The sequence below is a fragment of the Patiria miniata genome, unplaced genomic scaffold (genome assembly GCF_015706575.1).
Source record: "Patiria miniata isolate m_02_andy unplaced genomic scaffold, ASM1570657v1 HiC_scaffold_20, whole genome shotgun sequence".
In the NCBI taxonomy this organism is placed as follows: Eukaryota; Metazoa; Echinodermata; class Asteroidea; order Valvatida; family Asterinidae; genus Patiria; species Patiria miniata.
The window spans coordinates 13,534,781-13,557,908 of NW_024037059.1; the positions used below are offsets into that span (position 1 = coordinate 13,534,781).

General features: G+C 41.6%; 2 protein-coding genes across 2 annotated transcripts; one reads left to right on the forward strand and one right to left on the reverse strand.

Annotated features, from left to right (window-relative positions):
- The first annotated feature begins 3,798 nt into the window (after positions 1-3,798).
- On the forward strand, positions 3,799-4,692 carry LOC119727848. Its single transcript, XM_038199922.1, has one exon. It carries the CDS (start codon positions 3,799-3,801, stop codon positions 4,690-4,692), a length of 894 nt encoding a protein of 297 aa, XP_038055850.1.
- A 3,644-nt stretch (positions 4,693-8,336) lies between these two features.
- Positions 8,337-21,266, reverse strand: LOC119729368. The gene is made up of 4 exons (XM_038201989.1): positions 21,019-21,266; positions 17,868-18,162; positions 15,905-16,032; positions 8,337-8,465 (listed from the first exon to the last, which is right to left on the reverse strand). The coding sequence occupies exons 2-4, from the start codon at positions 17,949-17,951 to the stop codon at positions 8,357-8,359; spliced, it is 321 nt and encodes a 106-aa protein (XP_038057917.1). The 5' UTR covers positions 17,952-18,162; positions 21,019-21,266; the 3' UTR covers positions 8,337-8,356.
- Positions 21,267-23,128: the final 1,862 nt, after the last annotated feature.

The window sequence follows — 23,128 nt, forward strand, 5'->3', positions numbered from 1 at the left end:
ATTTTCCCTAGAACTTCTTTTGATCGAATGACAAATTCTCTGCCACTGGAATTTCTTGAAAAAAGTCTTAATTAGGTACTAAAAATAATGATAGTGCTCGTTAAATTTCGGGACCAGTGAATTTTGTTTTCAACCGGGATCCCGAACATGTCGTAAGTCCAGAGATTTTTGTTTTATGAACGGAGCATGACTATGATTTATGAATTGTACTTTTTTTGTTGCCACGTTTACAGGCCGAGGTGAAGCGGTAGTCCCATGGTCTCCTGGTGTTGTTTTACGGCTTTTTTTTGGTAAACAATAAAGTTAACAATTTCGAAATTCAACTTTCAAGTAAATTCGTAATTATCGTTTCAGGATGTTAAAACAAGGGTTAAAATGCACAAGGAAAGAAAAGAGAAGAGGACTAATTTTTTGTGGCGAACGTATACATAAAAAGCACCAGGCAACGCAAGGAACTTGACCGGGGCCCGCGACGCTGCTAACCGTACAACATTAGTTCTGGACACGGTCGACCACATCCACTGCCGTGATGCGTTATGCGTGCCGTACGCGTTTAATTCGAAAACAACCTGATGATTTGCCATCTCTTTGGACTGAATATTCACCAGAATAACGTTTAAGATTGTCTGTAAATCACGAAGAAAGTTGCGGTAGGACTTTTGATGCTCATCTAAAAATGTTATCATGAACATAATACTTTGAGTCCTTGGATAAAACGCAGCTGTTTTTTTTTCACGCAAACGTCGCAGACCTACCACTCATCAGAGCCGCGTTGCCTGGCGTTTTCAGCTGGCCAGTTGCAGTATCCGTGTTTTCGCTGGTCTCTTTTTCGGGCAGTTGGGGCTCAAATTTATACGGAAGAACATCTCAGAGGTCACCGTGTCCTTGTTCAATATACTCATCCAAAAATTAAGCAATGGGAAGGAATATCAATCTCCGCGAGTCTTTTACAAAATGTTGATTTTTCACTGCTTGACTGCGAGTCACACATGCTGACGGGGCGGGTTGGGCAGCAGTAAACAGTCGTTGTATAAACGAGTCCTGTTTATTACGTCACGCTTTTTCTGATTTTACGAAGAGCCCGAGGACTGTTGATTTCAATTATGCGCTCGCCGACCAACAAATTACTCGATGAATTTCAGTTTTATAAACATATAAACGCACATTAGAAAAGAATGGGAGTTTGTCTACAATACCTACAATATAAAAATATAAAAGACAAAACGATTTTCAGCATTCCACAAACTCTTTAAGTAAAGTATTTTTGACTGTTATTTTCTAGTGTTCACTCATTACATATAATATTTGCATTGTGTAATCAATAGAACACATGGTTTATAAGAAGTGTATACTTAAGACTCGTGTACTATACAATGGACCATTCCAGCTTTCCACTAAGCTACGCCCACTGCGTACATGTACAGGTTTGTGAGGATAACTCGCGTACTAGCCTTTCCAATGCCATTCTGCACAATTTTGCCGCGCGTGCCAAATATACGCACATGCATGTCCGACTTTTGTCCAACTTTTGATTGCGCAATCATGGCTGTGATTTGTCAAATGGAGTGAACGCGCAAAGTTTGATTGATAGGCCGGATCGGTCCATTATAGCGACTTGCTTGCCATTAAGTGCAAAAAAGCTGTTTGCAACATAAAAATCACCACTGTCACTAGTTCATGTGACAGGTGCACTGGTGAAGTCGTTGTGACCTTAGATGATCACCGCACTTCGGCTGGGAAGTTTTCCTTCATGGTCTTGAAAGGGAAAAATAGAGTAAGAATCGTCAAAGTTGATGAGATGGGCAATCCCATAGTGTTTTTCACAATCCTGGCCAATTTTCGTGGGTGCTTAATATTTGTGGCGTCACTTGTAATAGTGATCACCCGTTGTGCAAGGATGTCCCTGAGTTCCTGAGTCCCGAAGACACCTTCATCATGTTCGGCAAGCTTGATGGGATGCATGCATGTCTGGGAAATCCTGACTTCCCTGAACTGGTGGCATCGAAGTGTGGCTCAGAAGGTCAAGTTCCAACAAAGATCACTAACAATGATGTCGTTGTGGACGGGACAGTTAAGTGCGGCACAAGAAATGTCTTTTTTTGGTGCAATCAAGTGGAACAAGATGTGACTACTGTAAAGTACACAAAGGTGATCTCTCATCTGCTACAAGCCAGTTAATAGGGAAGCAACAACGCAGCGGATCAGCATCATCCAATGCCCCAAATATTACCTTGTCAAAGCAGCAGCTTCAGGAGAGGTGGTAGATCTCCAGAGTGATAGAAGGAATTTGCTGCGAAGAAATGCTGCACTGGAAACCAAAATATCATCCATGATGGAAGCAGAAATTATTCACCTTTATACTCCTCTACAGGAGAAGGGAATGGAGGAGGCATTTGCTAACTTAGATGAGACCCTCACCAATGACATTTTCGGACAGAATACCACAGCGAGGCTTCTTTGGGATCAAAAGAAGAGTGCTGTTGCTAAGGGAAAACAAATGCCCTGGCACCCTGCTGTTGCAGGTGGTGCATTGCAAAGCATTCAAGGTCAGCGTCCGCTTACAACTTCCTCCTCTTAATGCCCGCCTTTGGCCCAGTGTTGTCATTGTGTTGATGGGAAGAGGCCTATTCTGACAAAGTATCTTTGTTTTGGGGTAGTCACAAAAGAAAGGCAAGTCACCTTTTCACGCATGCTAGAACTTGAACCGAATGATGTCAAATGTGACCCGCCATCCCAAAACCAGGCGGAAGTCGGCAAATGCCTTTTCGAGTTAAGGTACTTACATTTTGTACAACGAAAAAATGCATGCATGGTCGAAAAAAAAAAATCATTCATAAATCGGTAGCTAATCTTATATTCTATCGGTTGTCAAAATTTAAGCCTTATAAATTTCTCTAAAGTCACATTTTGGGCACTTTTTGGGTCAAGATGCCTATCAAGTATCCTTGCCTCTTCTGTAAGAAGTCTGTTCGTGCGAACCAGCATGCTTTCCAGTGTGAGCGCTGCCAGGGATGGCAGCATGTTGGCTGCAACTCTGGTTTTAGTCACCAGCAGTACCTGGAGATCCGTGACGATCCATCCAGGCTGGAAGTTTGGATCTGTTCACCCTGTACAAGTCAAGACCAAGAACAGGAGGAAGACCCGATGGACATCGAGGAGAACGGAGACGTCCCTACCGATGAAGGTGGTTTCAACGTCGAGACTGACTTTGTTGTACCACTTGAAGTAGCCGAGAACCCCCTCCCTGATGCTGCCCTACCTGCTGTAATCCCTGGCCTAGGTGATGAGGACATCACTACCTACAAGACGGTGGAGTCCGGCACGAAACTGGGTAAAGTCATCTTGGTTGATAGTCACGGCTACACCTACACGAAGAAGTGGAAGAAGGCCGGTTCCACTTCTTCCAAAGTCACATGGCTGTGTAGTGTCCGGGGCAAGTTGCACAGGTGTGCCGTGTCTGTTCACCAAGATGGCAACCTTTTTCATGCTGGACTTCACACCAAGCATACGCACCCAGCGCATCCCGGGGCAGACGTCGCAGTTCAAGTGAAGGCGTTGGTGATAACCAAGGCCAAGGCTGACATCTTCAAATCAGCAGGGGCCATTGTCGAGGATGTCATCACCACACTGACGCACCCGCTGCAAGTTGACCTAATCCAACCAACCTGTCCCGGGCTCCAAACCGTCACCGCCAGAGCCAGCGCCCTCCCGAGCCACGAGACATTGACTTTATAATTGACCAAGGCTTCATCCCCGAACACTTCCTCCAGAAAGACATTCACCTTGGTTGTGCTCGCCATGTGGTGTTTTTTTAAACCAGATCAACTCCATGTGCTGGATGGCACCAAGACCTGGTACTTGGATGGAACTTTCAAGTTGGTGAAACGTCCGTTCACCCAACTGTTCTCAGTTCACGCCTTCGTCAAGGGAGACACCGGTGGGATGAAGCAGGTTCCGCTGGCCTTTGTCTTGATTACTCGGCGGACAAAGAAAGACTATAAGAAGGTGCTCAAGGCCCTGCGGAGAAAGCTGCCGTCCCGTGCTGCAAATCTTCAAGAGCTGGTGGTGGACTTCAAAGTTGGACTGTGGGGTGCCATCCGAGCTGTCTTTCCGGATGCTTCCGTGAATTGCCGCCTGTTCCATTGGACACAGGCAGTCTGGAGAAAGTGTCAGGCACTCGGTTTGACAGTACCCTACATGTCCAACGACAGAGTTCGGGATTTCATCGGCCAGCTGTTGTCACTCCCGTTCTTGCCTAATGAACATATCGGGCCAGCTTTTGAAGAACTCAGCAGCCTGGTGACTGATCAACTGGCCATGGTCAAGCTGTGCAGCTACCTTCGCACCACATGGCTGGAGAACTCAACATGGAGCCCACGTGACTGGTCAGTGTTCATGCGGAGTATCCGCACGAACAACGACGTGGAGGGCTGGCATCGGAGACTTATTGGGCAGGCAGGACGTCACACCGTCCAATTCTACAACGTCATCAAGCTCCTGTACGCAGAATCCAGCTACGTAAACGTCCAGCTAAGGCTGGTCAAAGAAGCTCGACTCTGCAGGAACCAGCAGCGGATGTACCGGCAGATTCAAGGGAAGATTTTCAAGTTGTGGGACGACTACCAAGCCCGTCGCCTCACAACATCGGGACTCCTGGCAGCCTGCAAGTACCTGACAGGTCCAGCCCTGTAGGTCAACAACAAAACAACCGGTCCTTTTCAGGACCAACATATCTACAAAAGAGATTGAAGATTTGCATCAAAGGCAGAATAAAAACGGAAATAAATGATCAATAAAAAATTACATGTTTTTCGTTTTCTCCACAGGTTAGAAAAAGAGCCTAATTTTTTATACAATGCAAAATTGTTTTTTTTTATTACTGCCAAAACAATGCCAAACTGAACACATTGATAAACATTGAAAATTTCAAAACTAGTGAATTGCATTTTATTACTCACAACAGTTTTTTGAATTGAAATCAAATTTTGATAATTATAGAAGAGTGAAAACATTAACACCAGGGTAGATTCAAACATTGAAAATTTTAAAACCAATTGAATTGCATTTTATGACTTACAATAGTTTTTAATTAAAGTCAAAACTTGATAATTATAGAAGACGAAAGACGTTTACGTAAATTCAACATGAAATTTAATAACAAAAAGTACAATTTCGAAGAAAAAAAAGCAACCAAAGAAAATCACGCTACAATATAGAAGACAAACATCGTCGATCATAACCCAAGCTCAAAAAACCCACAAACCGCAGGGTAGATAAAATCCAAGCTCCAAGAAGAACAAAAAACATGCAGTGGCAGGTTAAAAAAATCAGACAAAACAAACCGCAGCGCCGTCAACACAAGTCCTGTGAACCACCAAGAGTGATTGACAGTAGCATTGTTGTTCAATAGAAAAGGATTTGGAACCCTTTGTCACGTGTGCAATGAATCCTGGGTGCGAAACGACCTGGGTACGAAACAACCTGGGTACGAAACGACCTGGGTACGAAACGACCTGGGTATACGAAACGACCTGGGTATACGAAACGACTTGGGTATGAAACGACTGACATTCGTTGTGGCCTATTGGTCTATGGGTGAGACATATGACAATGCAACTGATTATGATATGTCCCCCTTTGCATTGGCAGCTGACTTAATTGCTGGTGACTTAATGATGTGAACATGAATGTGTTGGTACTTCATCCACAGTTTTAGTTCTTGATCAATGAGACTGACAATTCTGGCATGGGCGAGTGGAAAATGTTGTCGTCTGTGTGGAATTAGTGGACTTGGATAGACACTTTTCAAAGAAATTGTATGGATGGTAGGACATTTCTGTTGGTCTAGACAGTGAACCTGAGATGAAAGTTTTGCTGTTTAGGTAAGATACACTCTTATAGATGTTCTTTACTAATTTTATGTATCTTTCCAGGGACAAAATGAGACGAGAGTGACGCTCCAGACAGGACTCCAAACAATTGATGAAAGCTCCTATATTAATATGCTATAAATTTCATTTTAGGCCAAGAAGACAATTAAAATCAGCATATTATTCTCTCATTTTTTTTACTCTAACAAGATACACATTGCCTGCAAGTTTCATTGAGATATCTTGATTAACGAGGGAACCTCAAGCGTTTTTATTCAAAAAAGTCGCGTTTTCGGTCACAAAATTCTATTTAATTACCTTTAAGATAAATGACGCTAATTAATGAGCTTCAAATGCTTGTTATTTCCTTATCAATTAAGATATCTCAATAATTTTGGTATCACTGTGTAGGATTTTTCAAGCTCTTTCCAGTGGTACTAATAATATTGGTATTGGTTCACTTTGAATTTTTTCTTCACATACCTGACTTTGTTGTGTTGTGGGTGTTGAGTCACAAAATCGGCTGAAATTCGCAATTATTCTGCGGGTTTGAACATTTCACAATTTGGTGTAGTCTTTTATCCTTGTTGGATGGTTTTCAATCATGGATTCTAAGTCTGATTGTCGAGATTGCGAAGACAGGATCGCAAGACTTGTTAATGATGCTGCACCGTGTGGGTTGAAAGACTCTGGTATGCTCAAAGTTATTGAAGACTACTTCCAAGATCTTGGTGAACGAGACTTGTCTGATTCCAACGATAGTGACAGGGATGAACTTGACTCAAGCAGTGAAGATGAACTACCCATCAATCACAGAGCTGTTTAAGTTGGGAAAAGTATGTTGTTTGTAAAAAAATTGCACATAACATAGGACCAAAATCCAAAAATGTAAAAATACTGTTAACTTCACCTTGTGTTTATGATTGACACTAACGTTATTTATTACGTTAGGGCCTATAGACACTAACGTTACAGTTAGACTAACGTGAGAAACAGAACTGTCAAACATGTCAAAACATTAAGTAAAAGTTTGACACTTAAACCTTAATGTTAGGCCTAACCGATAAAAATATAAGATGGGATGGAGTGCAGTATACGACCGCCACCTTTTCACTCTTTAAATTCAAGTAAATCATTTTAGCCAACGCATATTTATCGTTAATCGCAATCTGTGGTGTGAGTACAGAAGAGATAGAGAGCATCAGGTAACACAGATTGTCATAACACATGCAACATCAGTCGGCCTAAAAAACATGTTAATAAAGAATGGGGCCATTTACAATAATCCAAGATTTCACGAATGTCAACAATCTTAGTTAAGAAAGCAAACAAGGGCCCTGCCCCCCCCCCTCCCCTTGGTTTGTTTGCTCGTAAATTGTGTGGGCCCTTAGTTTTTTGTTAATAGTGCACTGACAACGTTTTTGTTCCAAAAATACATGCCACTTCTTTGTAATCTTTGTGTTAACAATTCAAAACAACCCCTGCCATGATAAAATGCACCGTGTTTTGGACTCTACAAAGTTGTTCAATTTCGAACACACGTTGTAGTGTGCAACATTATACCTAGCTTTGAATATACAACATCACATTGTGCATGTAATACATTGCTGAGTTTAGAGTTCATGTGTTACATTTCCAAATAATTGTTTGTGCTCAATATATCTTCTTCTTTTTTTGGTATTTTCAGGTTGAATGTACGTGAAATGACAAGCATTGAAAGGGATCTTTTTCTGCTGGGAATTACCTCTGAATCAACACCCCTGAGGCCACGCAGAGACTCAAGAAAGTCAACCGTGAGCGCAAGCTGACTCGGATAACATGGTTCCACTATGAACACAAGAGGATATGTCGAGACTCCTTTTTGTTTCTGATGGGCATTTCAAAGGACAAGCTAACCAACCTGAAGAAGTGGTACCCTGTCCATGTACCTCAAAAATGGAATCTACCCTCGCAAGAAAAGATCAGGTAATTTCACAACAACCTATAGATGAGGATTCCTGATTCGTGAAGCAGTTTCCTTCTAATAAGCAACCAATATTTGCCTTTTATTGTCTTGTTTCTTGTAGGTGGCAAAATCTACAGAAATGTACCATTAAAAGTTACAAAGAACTTTCTCCTTTCCATTAATGCTGGCGGTTACCGATTTGATAACCCATTAAAACTTAATTGTTAAGGCCTGTTAACTGAGTTAAGCTTATCGCAGAAATAGATTTAATATTCCATTTGAGAATGGGGCTGCGGTATATTATCATCACCACCATGGCCACATCAAAGGAACACACCAACCTCTACCTATCCACCGACAAAACAATCATCTCTCTCGGTCAGTAGGCCTAATGTATGATCTGCAAGACCCCATCATTATTGGCAGTATCAGAGCCATGGGCATCATAAACACTCACATAACTCGACCAATCATGCGGATGCTGGACACGGAACACATTTCTGCGATTCAAACAAGTGCCCACTACACAGATCTTCATACGTCAATAAGTCAATGGATGGTGGATCCGCAGCCACTGTTGGACAATAGTGCTGTCATGCTCGCGGATTTTGTCCCTGTAAGAGACGAGGTACATCAAGCGCTGTATGAGCCTGTAGAAGAGGAGATAGAATTTAATACAAGACAAGCTCTATCAATTATTCTACACAATGTGTATGTATGCATTGTAAGACAACTGAAAGATCATCTGCCAGGTGGAAAATTCCACCAACCAGATCGTATTCATCAGGAGACAAAGTCTTTTCCTAAGGATAATGTCCCTGCTGAAAGGGTGTTTGCAGGGCTGGACTACTTGAAAAGGAAAAGTCCAAACATTTCAGCGCTTGCAATGCAGGGGATCATCATGTGGACGCAAAACAAAACATTGGACTTCCTGGACACCTGTACGGATAGTGAAAAGGACGCTATAATCTACAAAGCTGCGAGAAATCGGAAAAAAATTCAAAAGCAGTATCAGGAAAAGGTACAGGGAATTAAAATTCAAAGACGTAAGGAGGTAGATGAACGAAAGAAAGTACAAGAGGAAAAAGAACGAAAGCTAGTTGCCTTGACTATTGACAATACTGATAATGTCCTCAAAATTTGCGGTGCAATATGCAAGTCGGCAGAGGAGGTGGATGACTTGATAAGTAGCAAGCAACACGAAGGTGATTCTTCTGTCAAGAAAGCTCTCCTCTCCCTGATCAAGTACTATAAATCGGTTAATCGCGGATTGGTTAAAGGGTCATTGTTTTTTGTTTCATCAGGAGGACAGCCTCTAGGTGCAGATGAACTTGCATGTACATGTAGGTTGAAAGAAATTATCAACTGCATCGATAAAACGGTCATCAATGATTCAGACATGTCAGAAGACAGTGCAGATGGGGACAAAGACAAAGAACAGAAGCTTTTCAGAGGACTTAAATAACAAGTCTCACACTGTTTGACTAATGTCTCTTTATATTATACATGTACATCAAAGTACGCCTACACTACATGTACGTGCATGATCCCAAACAGACTATTAGAACTACAGCTAAGTCTCTTTTCTCAATGTCTCCACATATTTCCAATGAAGCAAAACATAGCTCTTAGACTACACAACAGACCAGAGTTTACTGTAGTACCATTTTTGTGTACCATCCATCCAGTTAGATATTTCCATCTGAAATGCAATCATCAATATCAGAATACCTTCAAAGCCTAACTTATTTCAATTACATGTATATTGTATTGATGTCATGTACATGTACATGTGTACTATCAACTATTAATACCTTCATTATGATGATTTCTAATGTCTCACATTATATTTATGCAGGACGAACTACCACGACGTGTAAGAGACACCCAGTCCGTCAGGAACATCAAAGTAAAGGACGACAGTGGACAAATAAATGTTGCCTTATGGAACGATAAGGCAAAGAGCCTAGTCAAACTTGGAGATAAAGTGACAGTAACACATCTAAACACAAAACACAGCGACTTTCTCAAAGAAGTATCAGCTTCCTCAACAGTAAAAACAGCTATCAAGGTATGTATCTTAAATCATTCTATGTGTTGAGGTGGGGACAAACATCGTTTTCATCACTTGCTTTAATGCTTCACACAAAAGTTATCCACATTTTCTGATTTTTCCTAATGTTGCTAGTTGCTATTTTTGCAAGAACTTCTATTTAGGCAAGGGCATAGTTGACTTGTTTCCAACTACAGTACATTAGGCTAAAGTAATGATTGTAAATTGCTCGGTGCCAGGGCATTGTATTAAAAACACAGGCACATTTTATTTTTTATTTTAGCATGAGCGTCAACAAGTTGACTGCACTGTCTAAACATTACAAAGAGAATGGCTGCATTGCACGAAGACACAAGAATCAGGGCGCCGTCTTCAGGAATCACTTGACATACGATAGCCGTCTGAGGGCACAGACATTCATAAAGAATTATGCCAAAGTGAACGCCACCCTGCTACCTGGTCGCATCCCAGGCTATGCACGGGACATCAAGCTGCTTCCATCCCATGAGACGAAAGCTAATGTACATGTATGGAGGAAATACAAGGCAGCTATGGAGGAATCTGGTAAGCAAATTTCTTAGTGCCAATTGAGATGGTTCTTAGAGATGGTTTGCTTTTTTAATTGAACAAAATCAAAAAAGGTTTATGTGTTGTAACTGATAGAAAGGCAGCAGTAATTTACAACGGATACCTAGAACCATGCTTTAATAATATCTTCATGTATGTGAAATAAAATTAATAACATTTAATCCATTTTCTGGTTTCTCGTTCGTAGATTTCAGATCAATCGGCAAGTCAACCTTTCGAAAGCTGTGGAACGTGACCAGCCCTTTCATCATCTGCTGCAAACCAATGTCAGATGTTTGCTGGGTTTGCCAGCACAACAATAGTCTGCTATACAAATCTGCGAATCTGTCTGATGCGGAGAAGTCTGACCGTTGCAGAGCACAGCAAAACCATCTGGAGAAGGTAGCCATGGAGCGGGACCTGTACAGGCAGCAGTCAGGAACAGCGAAGGCCTCAGCAGAACAGCAGGGCATCAGAGGTCTGGGCAGAAATGCTCCTTGTAGTCGCAACATGGAGATGCACTACTCCTTTGATTTCGCCCAGCAAGTCCACTATCCTTCCGATCCACTTCAGCCAGGGCCAGTTTACTTCTTGACCGGGAGGAAGTGTGGTATCTTTGGAGTTCACTGTGAGGGTACTACATGTACTAAGCAGGTGAACTACCTAGTGGACGAGACAGTGTCCATTTCCAAGGGGAGCAGTGCTGTTATCAGCTATAGGCCCTATTCATCATTTTTTTGCCAGTTATGGTCTTGGTGAGACCGTGGTTCATCTCCACTGTGATAACTGCAGCGGTCAGAATAAAAACCGTATGATGATGTGGTACATCATGTGGAGGTGTATGCATGGGCTGCACTCATCTGTAGAGCTCCATTTCATGGTGGTTGGGCATACCAAATTGGCACCAGATTGGTGTTTTGGTTTGCTTAAACAGAGGTACAGGAAGACCCCGGTATCCAGCTTGGCGGAGATGGTTGGTGTGGTGACAGAGTACCCCGTCTGGGATCAACATCCCCCAGCTGGTAGGTGACGAGGCAGGCAACATCAATGTCAGCCAGTATGACTGGCAGGAATTCCTGTTGCCTTTCTTCAAGCCCCTCGTTGGAATCAAAAGTCATCAACACTTCCGGTGAGTACATTTGTTTGTAATAATAAATGCAGAAATGCAATCCCAGTTTGACCGTTGTGTTAGAATGGAATAAGACTGATTAAAGATCCATTTTGTATAACACATTTCCATCCGATGAGCCAATAATTTAACTTATTGAAACTTCATTTTTTATTGCAGAGTTTCTTCAGATGAACCGGGAGTTGTATATGCACGCAAGACCTTGACAGATCCGGAAACACCCTATCAGCTGTTGAAGTCAGCTGCCAGATTGCCACCGGCGGAATTACCAGAGCCCCAAATCCCCCCCAGGCTTGGATGCCAAGCGGCAGTGGTATCTCTACGAGAAAATCCGAGAGTTCTGTAGCGTCGACACGAGAGATACAGTGTGCCCTATGCCAGAGATGTCAAAGCCATAGTTTCCTAATTTTTGTTTTTAAAGCACTGTTTTGGGTCATGTAAAACTGAAAGTTGGGGAAAACGTTCATTTCAAGACCTTGAATGCTTGCTTTTTTTTAACTCTAAATCATGCATTTTTTTGGCAATATCAAAAACAGAAATTCCGCCTTAAAGAAGTAATGAACAAATTTTTTGGTATTTTTACCCTGAAACAATTTTCAATAACATTCATAAGGGAATAACAGTGTGAGGAGCCGGTCTTCACTGCGTGATAATGACCGGGTGTGGGGGTAACCACTGTTAATGGACCGAGATGAAGTCGAGGTCCATTAACAGCGGTCACCCCCACACCCGGTCATTATCACGCAGTGAAGACCGGATCAGCCACAATTCAGCCACAGTTCAGCCACAATATGTTGGCATTGCATGTTGCATCGTCAGGTACAAATGTACTAAGGTCTCTAAACAAGGGAACATTTGGAAGCTAAACCGAGATGATGGTGGTTACACAATAGATTCACCCGGCCTCTTCCTAAAAGAAAGTAAATGTTACCACTAACAGCGGCAACCCTCATAGCCTTCAGCCCTTTGTAGTAATATTTTGTAGTATCAGATCCCTCAAGAGACAACTGACTCAGAGAGAGTATGTAAAGCAAGTGATAGTGCAACATGATCTTGTTCCAAAAGGTTAGACTTTTCTTCTTGCCTCTTAACACTGTGGAGCCTACACAGTATGTTAAGGAACAGCTAAAGCATATCGTAGCCAAGTTTGCCATCTACCAGGGACCAGATTACAGCAAGCCTACAAAAACTGCCCGCTTTGCCAGGGAGAGTGCATGTATGTCCGACAACAGAGATTAAAGCAACCACAAGCAGAATAACACACAGCCTCCAACATCAATCTTGCACGGGTCAAGACATTTTCTTCAATTCTAGTTGCGCTACATTGAGTACACGTTTACTCTTAAGACATGTAAGAGATTTTGAACATGCCAGTAATTTTGGAAAAAGCGACAGAATCTTTTGTACAAGTCCATGATTACTTCAAGTTTGCTGGATATCAAAGTATGGCTATCACTCCTTAGACTTCTTGCTATGGTTAAGTGTCAGCTCTCTTCTGGATGCTTACAACGAATGCACTAATTAATGGGTCAGATCCTATCTTAAATAGAAGGACTTGGAAGTACGTCAAGATTACAGGGGGAGTCTTCCAGGGTGTGAAATTGGGGATGACCTTCACACCCAACTTGAACCGTCTTAAGGATCAGCCATATAAGATGGGTGGGCAGTTTGTTACATGGTCCTTCCGTTTTTGCCGCCACGACGGGCAAAAACGTTGACCCAGCTGACATACAATAGGTGAAGTTGACATTTGAGCAAATTTGATCAAGGTTAGTTCAACAGGGAAAATCTTATACATGTAGGCCAACATAAATAATGGTTACATATTAAAGGTGAACACAAACCCGCCAACTTAATAACACATTACAGAATGGAAAAGGTTTCTGTTTTTCTGAACATGCTAGAATCAGTTTTTCTGAAAAATCATGCCACCTCATGTCACCTTGAAGGGAAAAAAGAAACAAACGATGCAGAAGTAAGAGAAAATTCACTAAACTGTCGCATTATTTTCTAAGTGATTTATTTGTTGAAAACTTAAGGTTGACCACAAATAAAAGTCGTTCATAAGACTTTAAGTAAACGGTAGGCATATGATCACAAAGATTAACCAAGCATGCACATTCTAGGGTTCAGCCAATCAGAACTTGAAGGCAGTTCAGAAAAGAGTGCAACAGGCTCAAAGGCTTTGAAAGAGTGGGAATCGGCTCAATCTTATAAGACGGTCTCACAAAAGTTTCAATCATGTGACAGATCAACCAATCATAACACAAACAGCAAGTTTCAAAGAAAAAAAGCGGCACATTTTAAAGTCTTGAGATCCTTGGGTCAGGAGTTGCACCAACTTAACACACACTGGGAAAAGGAATGTTCCTCAGTTCCTGCCCATCGCTGTCGCAGAGAAGACACACAATTTCAAGTTAGTTAAATGGCAGCCCACATGTTGAACGGTGTTGTCAATCGCTGCATATTGAATTCCATAAGCGAGGTAAATGCACGCGATCAATGCGCCCAGCCCCTTGTCCATCCATGAATTCTGAATTCTGACTGGATGGCACAAGATTCCCAACAGCCTCCCGTAAGGGTTATAACAGAAGTGGAAGCACCTCAAGAGCAAAGAAGCTCCCTTCACCAAAGACACATGCGGCTGAAAACGACTCCGACGAAAGTATTGGGGCTTTCAGTAAAGTAACAACAGCGGGAAAAAAAATTGCTAGAAGTACAGGGTATTTTCATAATGAAAAGTTGATATAGGCAAACGAACATAAGCTCAAGTACGTGGGGCGCTGCATACACACACTACAGAACACACGTTACACACATTTAGGCCTATATACAATGACGCGCATTTATATACAATGTACATAATAACTAATCAAAACACTGACGGGCTATATTTTTTACAAGCCAAAATGGTCGTCGGGATTTATTGTCCAATTAGCATGTTTCTTATATTAGGATCAGCGTTTAAAGAAATTGATCAACTTTATGAATGTCGTCAGCCCAAGCTTGTTGAACTCGTTTTGACGCTGTAGTAAAAAACGCCTGAACATGGGTGCTAAGAAACTAGTTTACACTTCGTGGATGTGCACTACTGAATAGGAGCACAAAGCATGGATGTGTTTTTTCAAACTAAAATGGTCGTTATTGGCCGAGCACTGTCAATGACAAATTTCATCCCTATAGAAAGCTGAAGATGTCTTCTTTCATGTTCTGATCACCACAGATTTGTAAGTTGCCTATTTTTTAAGATATGCCTGTTTTGGTCTCTCAACGACGCACGCGCACACATACTGAGTGTTGCGATGAGCAAATGTTCAAAACTTTTCATTATGCTTAGGGTTCTTGGATGTGACGGTCAGCCCAACCAGTCAGTAGCCGATGGTTCAACTGAACAACCCCAACATCATAATGAGCCAGTAACTGATGCTCCAACCAAGTAGCCCCAACAGCTGTATCAAGACATTCCCCCACTAACTTTTACGGGACTGGTAAGCATTGTAGAAATTTCAAATGATAACATGAGTGACATAATCTTATTTTGAATTTTTAATTATCAAAGGCATGCCCAAAGTAAATCACAGAACAAAGGGGCGAATCCTAAGTCAGTTCATAGTGTGAAATACATGTCTACATGTAGTACTATCAGGGGTACAACCAGTCAAGATTGACCATGCAGAAACATGTAATCAACTTCCGAACCCTAACCCCCTAGTAGTTCCTCAGGACTACCGGTATCCTGCTAAATCCAACAGAGTCTAACCGGACTTTCCTGCTCAATCCACTGTGCCTCATTTTCAGTTGTCTGCTGAATCCAACGGAGTCCACCATGGCGTTATAATGCGGTTCAGTTGCCTGCTGAATCCAACATTTTGCATGGGGAATGTACGTAAGGGGTTTACTGCTCAATCCAACAGGCTCCATCGGGTATAGTTGGATCCTGTTGGATTCAGCAGGGTTAAGGTTAGCTTAATTCAAGAAGTGCTGCAGACTCAGTCACAGTTCCCATCTCGAAGAAGCTATGCATGTACATGTACTTTGCTAATTTGCATACAATACACAATGTAGTTTCAGAATAAACTGCAATAAAGTTGCCTCATCAAAAAATCAAGGGCTTGAATAATGGTAACATACCTGTATGCATGCTCAACTATTCGCAAAAGTATTACAATTTTATGACAAACACTTTTTTTTTTGAGGGGGAGGGGGTTGAATGAACTAAGAGAACTAGGAGAACTAAGTCTTACCGAATAATGATGTGTTATTTTCCTATGACTGTGGGCAAGCTTGTAAATTTTCAGTTGAAAGATCACCATCTACTACAAGTTCCAAACAAGACTTACCTGCCTTGAAGCAAGGAAACAGGGGATAGGGCTGAGTTACATGCACCAAACCTGAACAGAGTTATGGGCTGGGAAAGCTGCTTCATCAGAACAGGAACTGGATAGATGTAGGGACTTGCATGCAGCAACTGAAATACATGTTGAAAAAAGAAGGGGATAACAAACAAACAAATTAAACATCATAAAAAATTAACACAGGTAAAGAACAGAATTACTTAAAGGGAATATACATCATTTGCTTTTGCTGTAATTTTCAGAAATGGATGGAATTGGGGGGTTGGAAATATAAAGCAAATATAGTTACACTGACTTTTTGGAGGTTTTGGGTTCGAAAATGCTATAAAAACCAAGAAAAACGATCATTTTCCTGTAGTCTGGTTCCCTGACTCCATATAAGAAGAAACAGAGCAGTTTACATACATTGGGGAATTGTAAGGTCAGGGAACCAGTCTAGCTGGCTCGTACCCGTTCATAGATTTGTAATCGATTGCAAACAAGTACAATGGTCAATTGGGGCCAGTATTTGAAAAAAAGCCAGTTGTTTCCAACGCTGATCGGCCGATCAGCGTTGGAAATTGATACAAAAATACCACTTTTCTTGAAAATGACAGTATACCAGGTGCCATAATTTTACAGGATGCTTTAGACTGTCATTTACCAACATCCTATTAAGGTATTTCGTAAAAATTTGGTAATTTTATTTTTCGATGTTTGCAAATGTTGTATATTCCCTTTAAACAGGAAAATGGTGCTTCTGCCCATGGGCAAGACACTAAACTACAATTGTCTCTGTCCACCCAGTATGAATGGGTATACCTGTGAGGGTAGAGGACTGAATGTGAGCTGATATCAGCTGCCGTGCATTGAAGGAACAACATGCAAACATAGGCCAAGATGCAACATCACAAGTCCTAAACAGGAATGTCCCTTGCCATGCTTGCATTTGGAAGCTTAAAGTTCATGGACCAAAGGAAAACACACATAACTTACATGTAAGCGTGTTTCATGTACATTTATAGTTTTTCATGTAGTCTATAACATATACTATTGTTAAAAGTGTGGATTCGGAACTACAAATCTGTTACGCTGGTCAAAAAGTGTGGATTCGGAATGCAGAATCTTCAGTAAAGTGTGGATTCGGAATTACGAATCCACACTTTGAACACGTCTGACAATTGTTCTCCATAATGAGCATTAATAGGACCATATGCGTGAAAACGTTCCTTCCGAAATTACAAATGCATCTTCACTGTCAGATTCTCCGCCATCACTGCAAAACCTACTTCGAGTCAGAAAGAAATCATCGTCTGAACTATCCACATGTCGACGGAAGGAGCCGGGAAAAATGTTGCAACCTGACGCCACTTTTTTCCTCATGTGTCATCTCAATGAAGGTCATTCATTGCAAAAATGATGATAAGACATGAATCAGGGACTGAGAAATATTTCCAATTTGTTAGGAAATACCTTTTCTTGACTCTCCATAGACTTTGTACACAATCGCGGAAGTGGCGTCAGGTTGCAACATTTTTCCCAAGTCTTTTCATCCCCACTTACTGTTAATGCCAATACTTCTTTTGACGCAATGGTTTAAGTCGAAGAATACACTCGAAAGTGTAGATTCTTAATTTACAAATTCACTCGGCGCTTCGCACCTCGTGAATTCTTAAATTACGAATCCACACTTTCTTGTGTGTTCTCCTTATCTGAACAGTGGACACGTTGCCCAAGCCAGATATTTGGGGGGGTTTTCAGGGATGGTTCAGTTTGGGTCAATTCAGGTCAGTTTTTGCTTGAATTTTTGTCAGGTCGGGTCGCGTCGGTTTAGAGGAGTTCAGATCAGTTTCGGTTCAGATTCTGTTTATCTCTACAATGTTTCGGGTCGGTTTGGCCTGGTCAACCGGACCCGATGCACAATATTAGTTCACAGCGGCTTAGAAGGGTAACAATGAGCTTGCCTCACATCAATGTGTTGACAGGAGATGTTGATGCACCCTACAGCTGAAGAACGGAGCACCACTGTCTTTGATCTCTCCCACTTCACCATCTAGGAGACTGTTCCAGACACGGACTGCAGTGTGGATGAAGGTTCTGCCGGTGGAGTAGGTCCTGGAGACTGGCTTGGAGAGTGCATGGCTAGGAATCAATACAAACTGAGGGGTGTTGCGTGTCATATCTCATCATAGAGCGGGGGCAGCATCTAGCCTTCAAGCCTGGTGTCCTAACAGAAATGAGACCTGTAAACACTGGCTTCAAAGCTGCAATTTAAATGACAAAGTCCGAGTTTAAATCAAATAAATAGTCCACGGTCCAGACCAAATGTCAGTACCATCTGAGGTGGCAAAACTATCAGCGAAAGTCAAAATAAAATGATAGCCTTTCGTAATGAGTAATATATTTTTGAAAGCAGGTACCCTTTTATACCTTAAACCCTATGCAGGCTTCACAATGCCCCTCTTTATCAATACAGATCTTTTTTAAAGGTTTGAAAATCAAAATTTAGGGTTTAAAGCTCTTCCAGAAGGCATTTTTTTGTTATGCAAAACAATGCAACCTTTCAGCATGAGGTACATGTAGCAGAAATGTAACAAATTGATAACCTCAAGTTCTCCACACTAGATTAGATAAGCTATCAATTTCAAGCCAACTGATCATAAATTCTGAAACCCTTGTGAACAATCTTAGAGAGGTAGGACTATATCGTTGATGTGGTTATTTTGGAATTATGATACAATGCAAGTGCGGGTCATTGATAAAAACTTTTGAGTTTGCCACCTTGGATGGTACATGAACTAGTACCAGCAGGTCCATGAAATTACAATACAAAGTTACAATACAAGATTCACATTTGGTGAAATTTCATTACATACTGGTACATACTTCAACATTCCGTCTCAGAATCGTGCCCAAAAAGTTACAAGCTGCAAAACATAATTTATAGCTTCCTCCTCCACCCCCAACCTACAGTAGCTAACAGTACTGACTTAACCTGTTTTAGTATTAAAACATTTGAGCCCCTGAAAGAATGTAGTATCCAGACGCCACTACAGCGTTGTGTACAAATCTATAAAGAGTCAAGAACATTCCCAAAGTTAGACCCATAAACGTGGCATCAATAACAACGCCACGTTTCACAGTCGTGTAAAAACACTCAAAAAATATCTGCACGCGATTACACGGGTATCTGGAGGGCTCCTAAAATTTATTGCGTACATGACCAAGTACCAGCGTACCGTGTTTAACCTCAGAAAATCAAAAGTTGTGTTGAGATCGGTTTTTTCCCCCTCAAATTCTTGGCAATGCCAGATCCTAGATGCTCGCACATATTTACAGAAAACTTCATAAGTAAGTACTTTCCATGAAAAATAACAAGTTGAGGATATTCAAGTGTTTTTACGCTATGGACTGTGGAATGTCGTATTGTTAATGTTATTGTGACGTAGCCCCAGACTGAGACCTGGAGTGCTCTGAAAGGTGCAAAACTAAATCAGGCCACCTTTACTCACTCTTTTGCCACCAAATTTCTCCAAAATTTTCATTGGGCAAAGAAAAGGTCCTCAGTATTTCACCAACCAGGTTTGCAGACTCAATTCAATTTTTAAAGGAGACATTTTTTTCAATACTTTGCACATGAGATGGAAGACAAGTGATTTCAAAATTAACTAAAGAGTAGACTGGTACATGTCCAACCATGGTCCAACTGTTTGAAAAGATTGACCTCTTCGTTCAGTGTCATTAGTCTGGTGGCTGACTATGGAGAAATGTGTAGTAAATAGAGACTAGTTCCCAGTTCATGCCACATGTTTCTTTTGGCACAGTTGATTGATGCAGTACCGAAGGGTTGTTGGATCATGGACTGGTTGTTTCAGGTGCCAGTCTATTTTCTTGTATTGCATGTTTTAAATGCCTTAAGTTTTTGGACTCTATACACAGTATTGAGAGTCCCAAATTTTTGGACTAACGTAGCCCCATAAATGTGGCTAATTTACTGGACTACCTCCGTAAATAATGGCCATACTTGGAACATGTTCCCAAAAATGTAGAACTTGGTCAAATTTGGATTTTCACATTAAGACTTTATTTGTAGTTTATTTACGCTTTAGAAGCATAGGCCTACTCACCCTAGAGCAATAGAAAATTACATGTAGTCCCCCTTTTTCAGACATCTACTTTTTCGTGTTGGAATTTAGATACGCAAACGTGTGCATACGAACCTGGAAATTACATGAAATATAGATGTCTGAAAAGGGGTGGGGATTTTCTATTGCCTTAAAGTGGGTGACTGTGCTTCTAAAGCGTAAATAAACTAGGGCCTACAAAACTACATGCACAAATAAAGTCTGAATGTGAAAAGAAAACTCGACAAAGTTAACATTTACGGGGAGATGGGTACATGTTCCAAGTGTGGCCTTTATTTACGGAGGTACTCCAGTAAATTGGCCACATTTTTATATGGAGCTCATTGTGACGCCACCTTTACAGATCTATCTTAAAGTATTTCCCAACAAACTTGAAACTGTTTCTCAGTCCTGATCCCAGATTCATGTCTTTTCAACATTTTGCAGTGACCGACCTTCACTGATGAAAACAGTGGCATCTAGATGCAACATTCTTTCTAAGCCCCACCCCCTCCCCCTGCTAGCCCAGCTGAGTCAACAATACAAGACAGTCGCCTTTGACAAGCCTGAATCTGCCATTCACGACACAAACCTATAGACCTCAAACCTTCAGTTTTGGGAATCTCACACAAAGTAGTGATGCTTTGGGAACCCCGCATTTTGCAACTTCAGTCTGACATAAATCTGAAAGGTCACAGGCCGAGACGACAACACATGGCGTCGATTTCTTGGACCAGTAGCTACGGCACTTTGCCCCATTCTCTGCAGTGCGTGCCCATACACAGAATGGGGCTAGTACTACTAGGGCCTACACGACAGAGCCAGTCATTATGCCCATGCAGCGATCATGCATGCTCGTCGCGTCACGTGTACATCATACTTAGTGATCGACAAAAGTTACACTTTTTAAGTTAAAGTGAACATCTTGGACATCGTGAACATCTACGAGAATGCATAGATGAACACCTCAAAGGAAAAAACTAATTTCGATTTTACCATGAAGGAATTTGACGAACACAAGTTTCGTGGACTCCAGCCGCATACCACCTGCACCACACGCGAGCTAGCTGGACTCTGCTGGAGTGTGGTTGTTTACAAAAAAGTAACCAGTAACTTTCAACAGCGCCACCACTTGACCAAGAAATTTGCACATTGTCACTTTAAAAACTTTTCAGCTGGTAACAATCATAATCGTGGTTGGAATTGTATCGTTGTATGATGGAGTAAATATCAACAGAATTGTCATGAACATTACATCAACCACTATCACTAAAATCATTCATTAATTTCTAGCCAAGCTTGTTCCATTTTGAGCAGCAACGTCGTTGCTCATTGGAATGTGATGTAAATAAAGCCACTTTCAACATTAATATCTGCACCGTTTCCCCATACTGCAGTGCATTAGGCCAAAAAAAGTCTCCGGTTTCTGGTATGGAGCTTGCCCCAAAAAGTGGTGCGGCGACGCGGCTTTTTTTTTTTTTTTTACCTGTTTCTTTTGCTTAAAATGTCGGCTGATGACTGCAAATGGTGCTCGACTAAACTTAGTGCAAATATTATGGGAGACCGGTGAGGCCACATAAAGCTTATTCTCGATCATAACCCCATCTAAAAACACGTTAAAATTGTGCAGCAGCAGGATTCCGGTCAAACCAGTGAGTTTGGCGGTTTTGAGACATCAGCTTTCATTGAAAAAAAAAAGCTTTTTCATTTTGCCGACGCGCATGGCTACGGCGACGCGCGCGCATACCAGAAACCGGAGACTTTTTTTGGGGGGCCTTATCGGTTGATTTTTTTAATCTATACATGATCGGTTGTTGCAGTTATCCGTTCTGTTTTTAATTACTTTATCCGCCCTCTCGTGATACATTACCAATTAGAAATGTACTACCGTGACAGTCAGTCGATTTTTGTTACAGTGATGTGATATATCGGTTAATTTGTGTGACATTATCAGTTGGTGATTTATCCATTGGTTGTAACACTTACACTTAAGATGTGATGGGATTATCAATTATAGGCTTCAGCCTTTTTAGACCCCATATCCAGATTCTTTCAAGTAACTGTCAAATCTATTCTTGAACTGGTTGACATTCATGGCATTTACGACGTAGGCTGGGAGGTTGTTCCAGTTGTTTATTACCCGTTGGGAGAAGAAGTGTTTCCTCAATTGGAGACCTCTATGCATTCTCTTCTTAAACAACTTCAACCTGTGACCTCGGTACTCGTACTTGACTTGGAGAAGAACTTTTCTGGATCAATATCGTCGAAGCTATTCAGGATCTTATATGTCTCAATAATGTCACCCCTTACTCTCCGCACTTCAAGTGTGAATAGGTGTAGGCTATAACTGTTCCATCCTTTCGCTGTACGGTTTTCTTCTCAATTCTGGAATTAGCTTTGTCGCCCTCCTCTGAACTTTCTCTAGAACCATGATGTCTCTCTTTAGGTAGGGGCTCCATGACTGAACGCTGTACTCAAGATGTGGTCTGATGTAGGCTTTATACAATATCCCAAAGCTTTCAAGTTTGTCAATGTGCTTGAATGTCCTTTTGATAACTCTTAGACTTTGCATCACTGTACTGCTGCTTTGGTGCATGCATTGCAAGCGGGGTTTGCAGTCACTTGTGAGGTGCACACCAAGGTCCTTCTCTTCCTCAACTGCTTGAATGGTTTCTCCAAGGTGTACTCAACCCTCGGGTTTTCCTTGCCCATATGCATGCACTTGCATTTCGCAGCATTGAAACGAAGTAGCCATGTTTGAGACCATGATTCAAGGGTTTGCAGATCTTCTTGAATCTTCTGACTGCCATCTGAGCCATCCTTTCCAACAATATTGTATAGCTTGGTGTCATCTGCAAACAGTTTAGCCGTCGATGAGACAATATCTGGGAGGTCGTTGATATATAGAACAAATAGAGTTGGTCCAAGCACTGACCCTTGTGGAACTCCACTTAATGACATCTGCCCATTCCGAGGATTCCCTTCTAACTATAACTTGCTGCTTCCTGTTTCTCAGAAACTTGCATAGTAGTCTACGGTCGCCATCTTATACATGGTTTACCAGCCCGAGTCGATCCAGAGGATTGAAACCGCTTCAAGTTGACAG

Bases quoted from the DNA above. Each gene is read 5' to 3' on its own strand.
- LOC119727848 (XM_038199922.1), top strand. From the start codon at position 3,799: ATGTGGTGTTTTTTTAAACCAGATCAACTCCATGTGCTGGATGGCACC.
- LOC119729368 (XM_038201989.1), bottom strand. From the start codon at position 17,951: ATGGTGAAGTGGGAGAGATCAAAGACAGTGGTGCTCCGTTCTTCAGCT. The intron at 16,033-17,867 runs GTGAGGCAAGCT...CATGTATTTCAG, and splicing joins TCTCCTGTCAACACATTGAT to TTGCTGCATGCAAGTCCCTA. The intron at 8,466-15,904 runs GTAAGTCTTGTT...CCTCTTCTACAG, and splicing joins GTTTCCTTGCTTCAAGGCAG to GCTCATACAGCGCTTGATGT.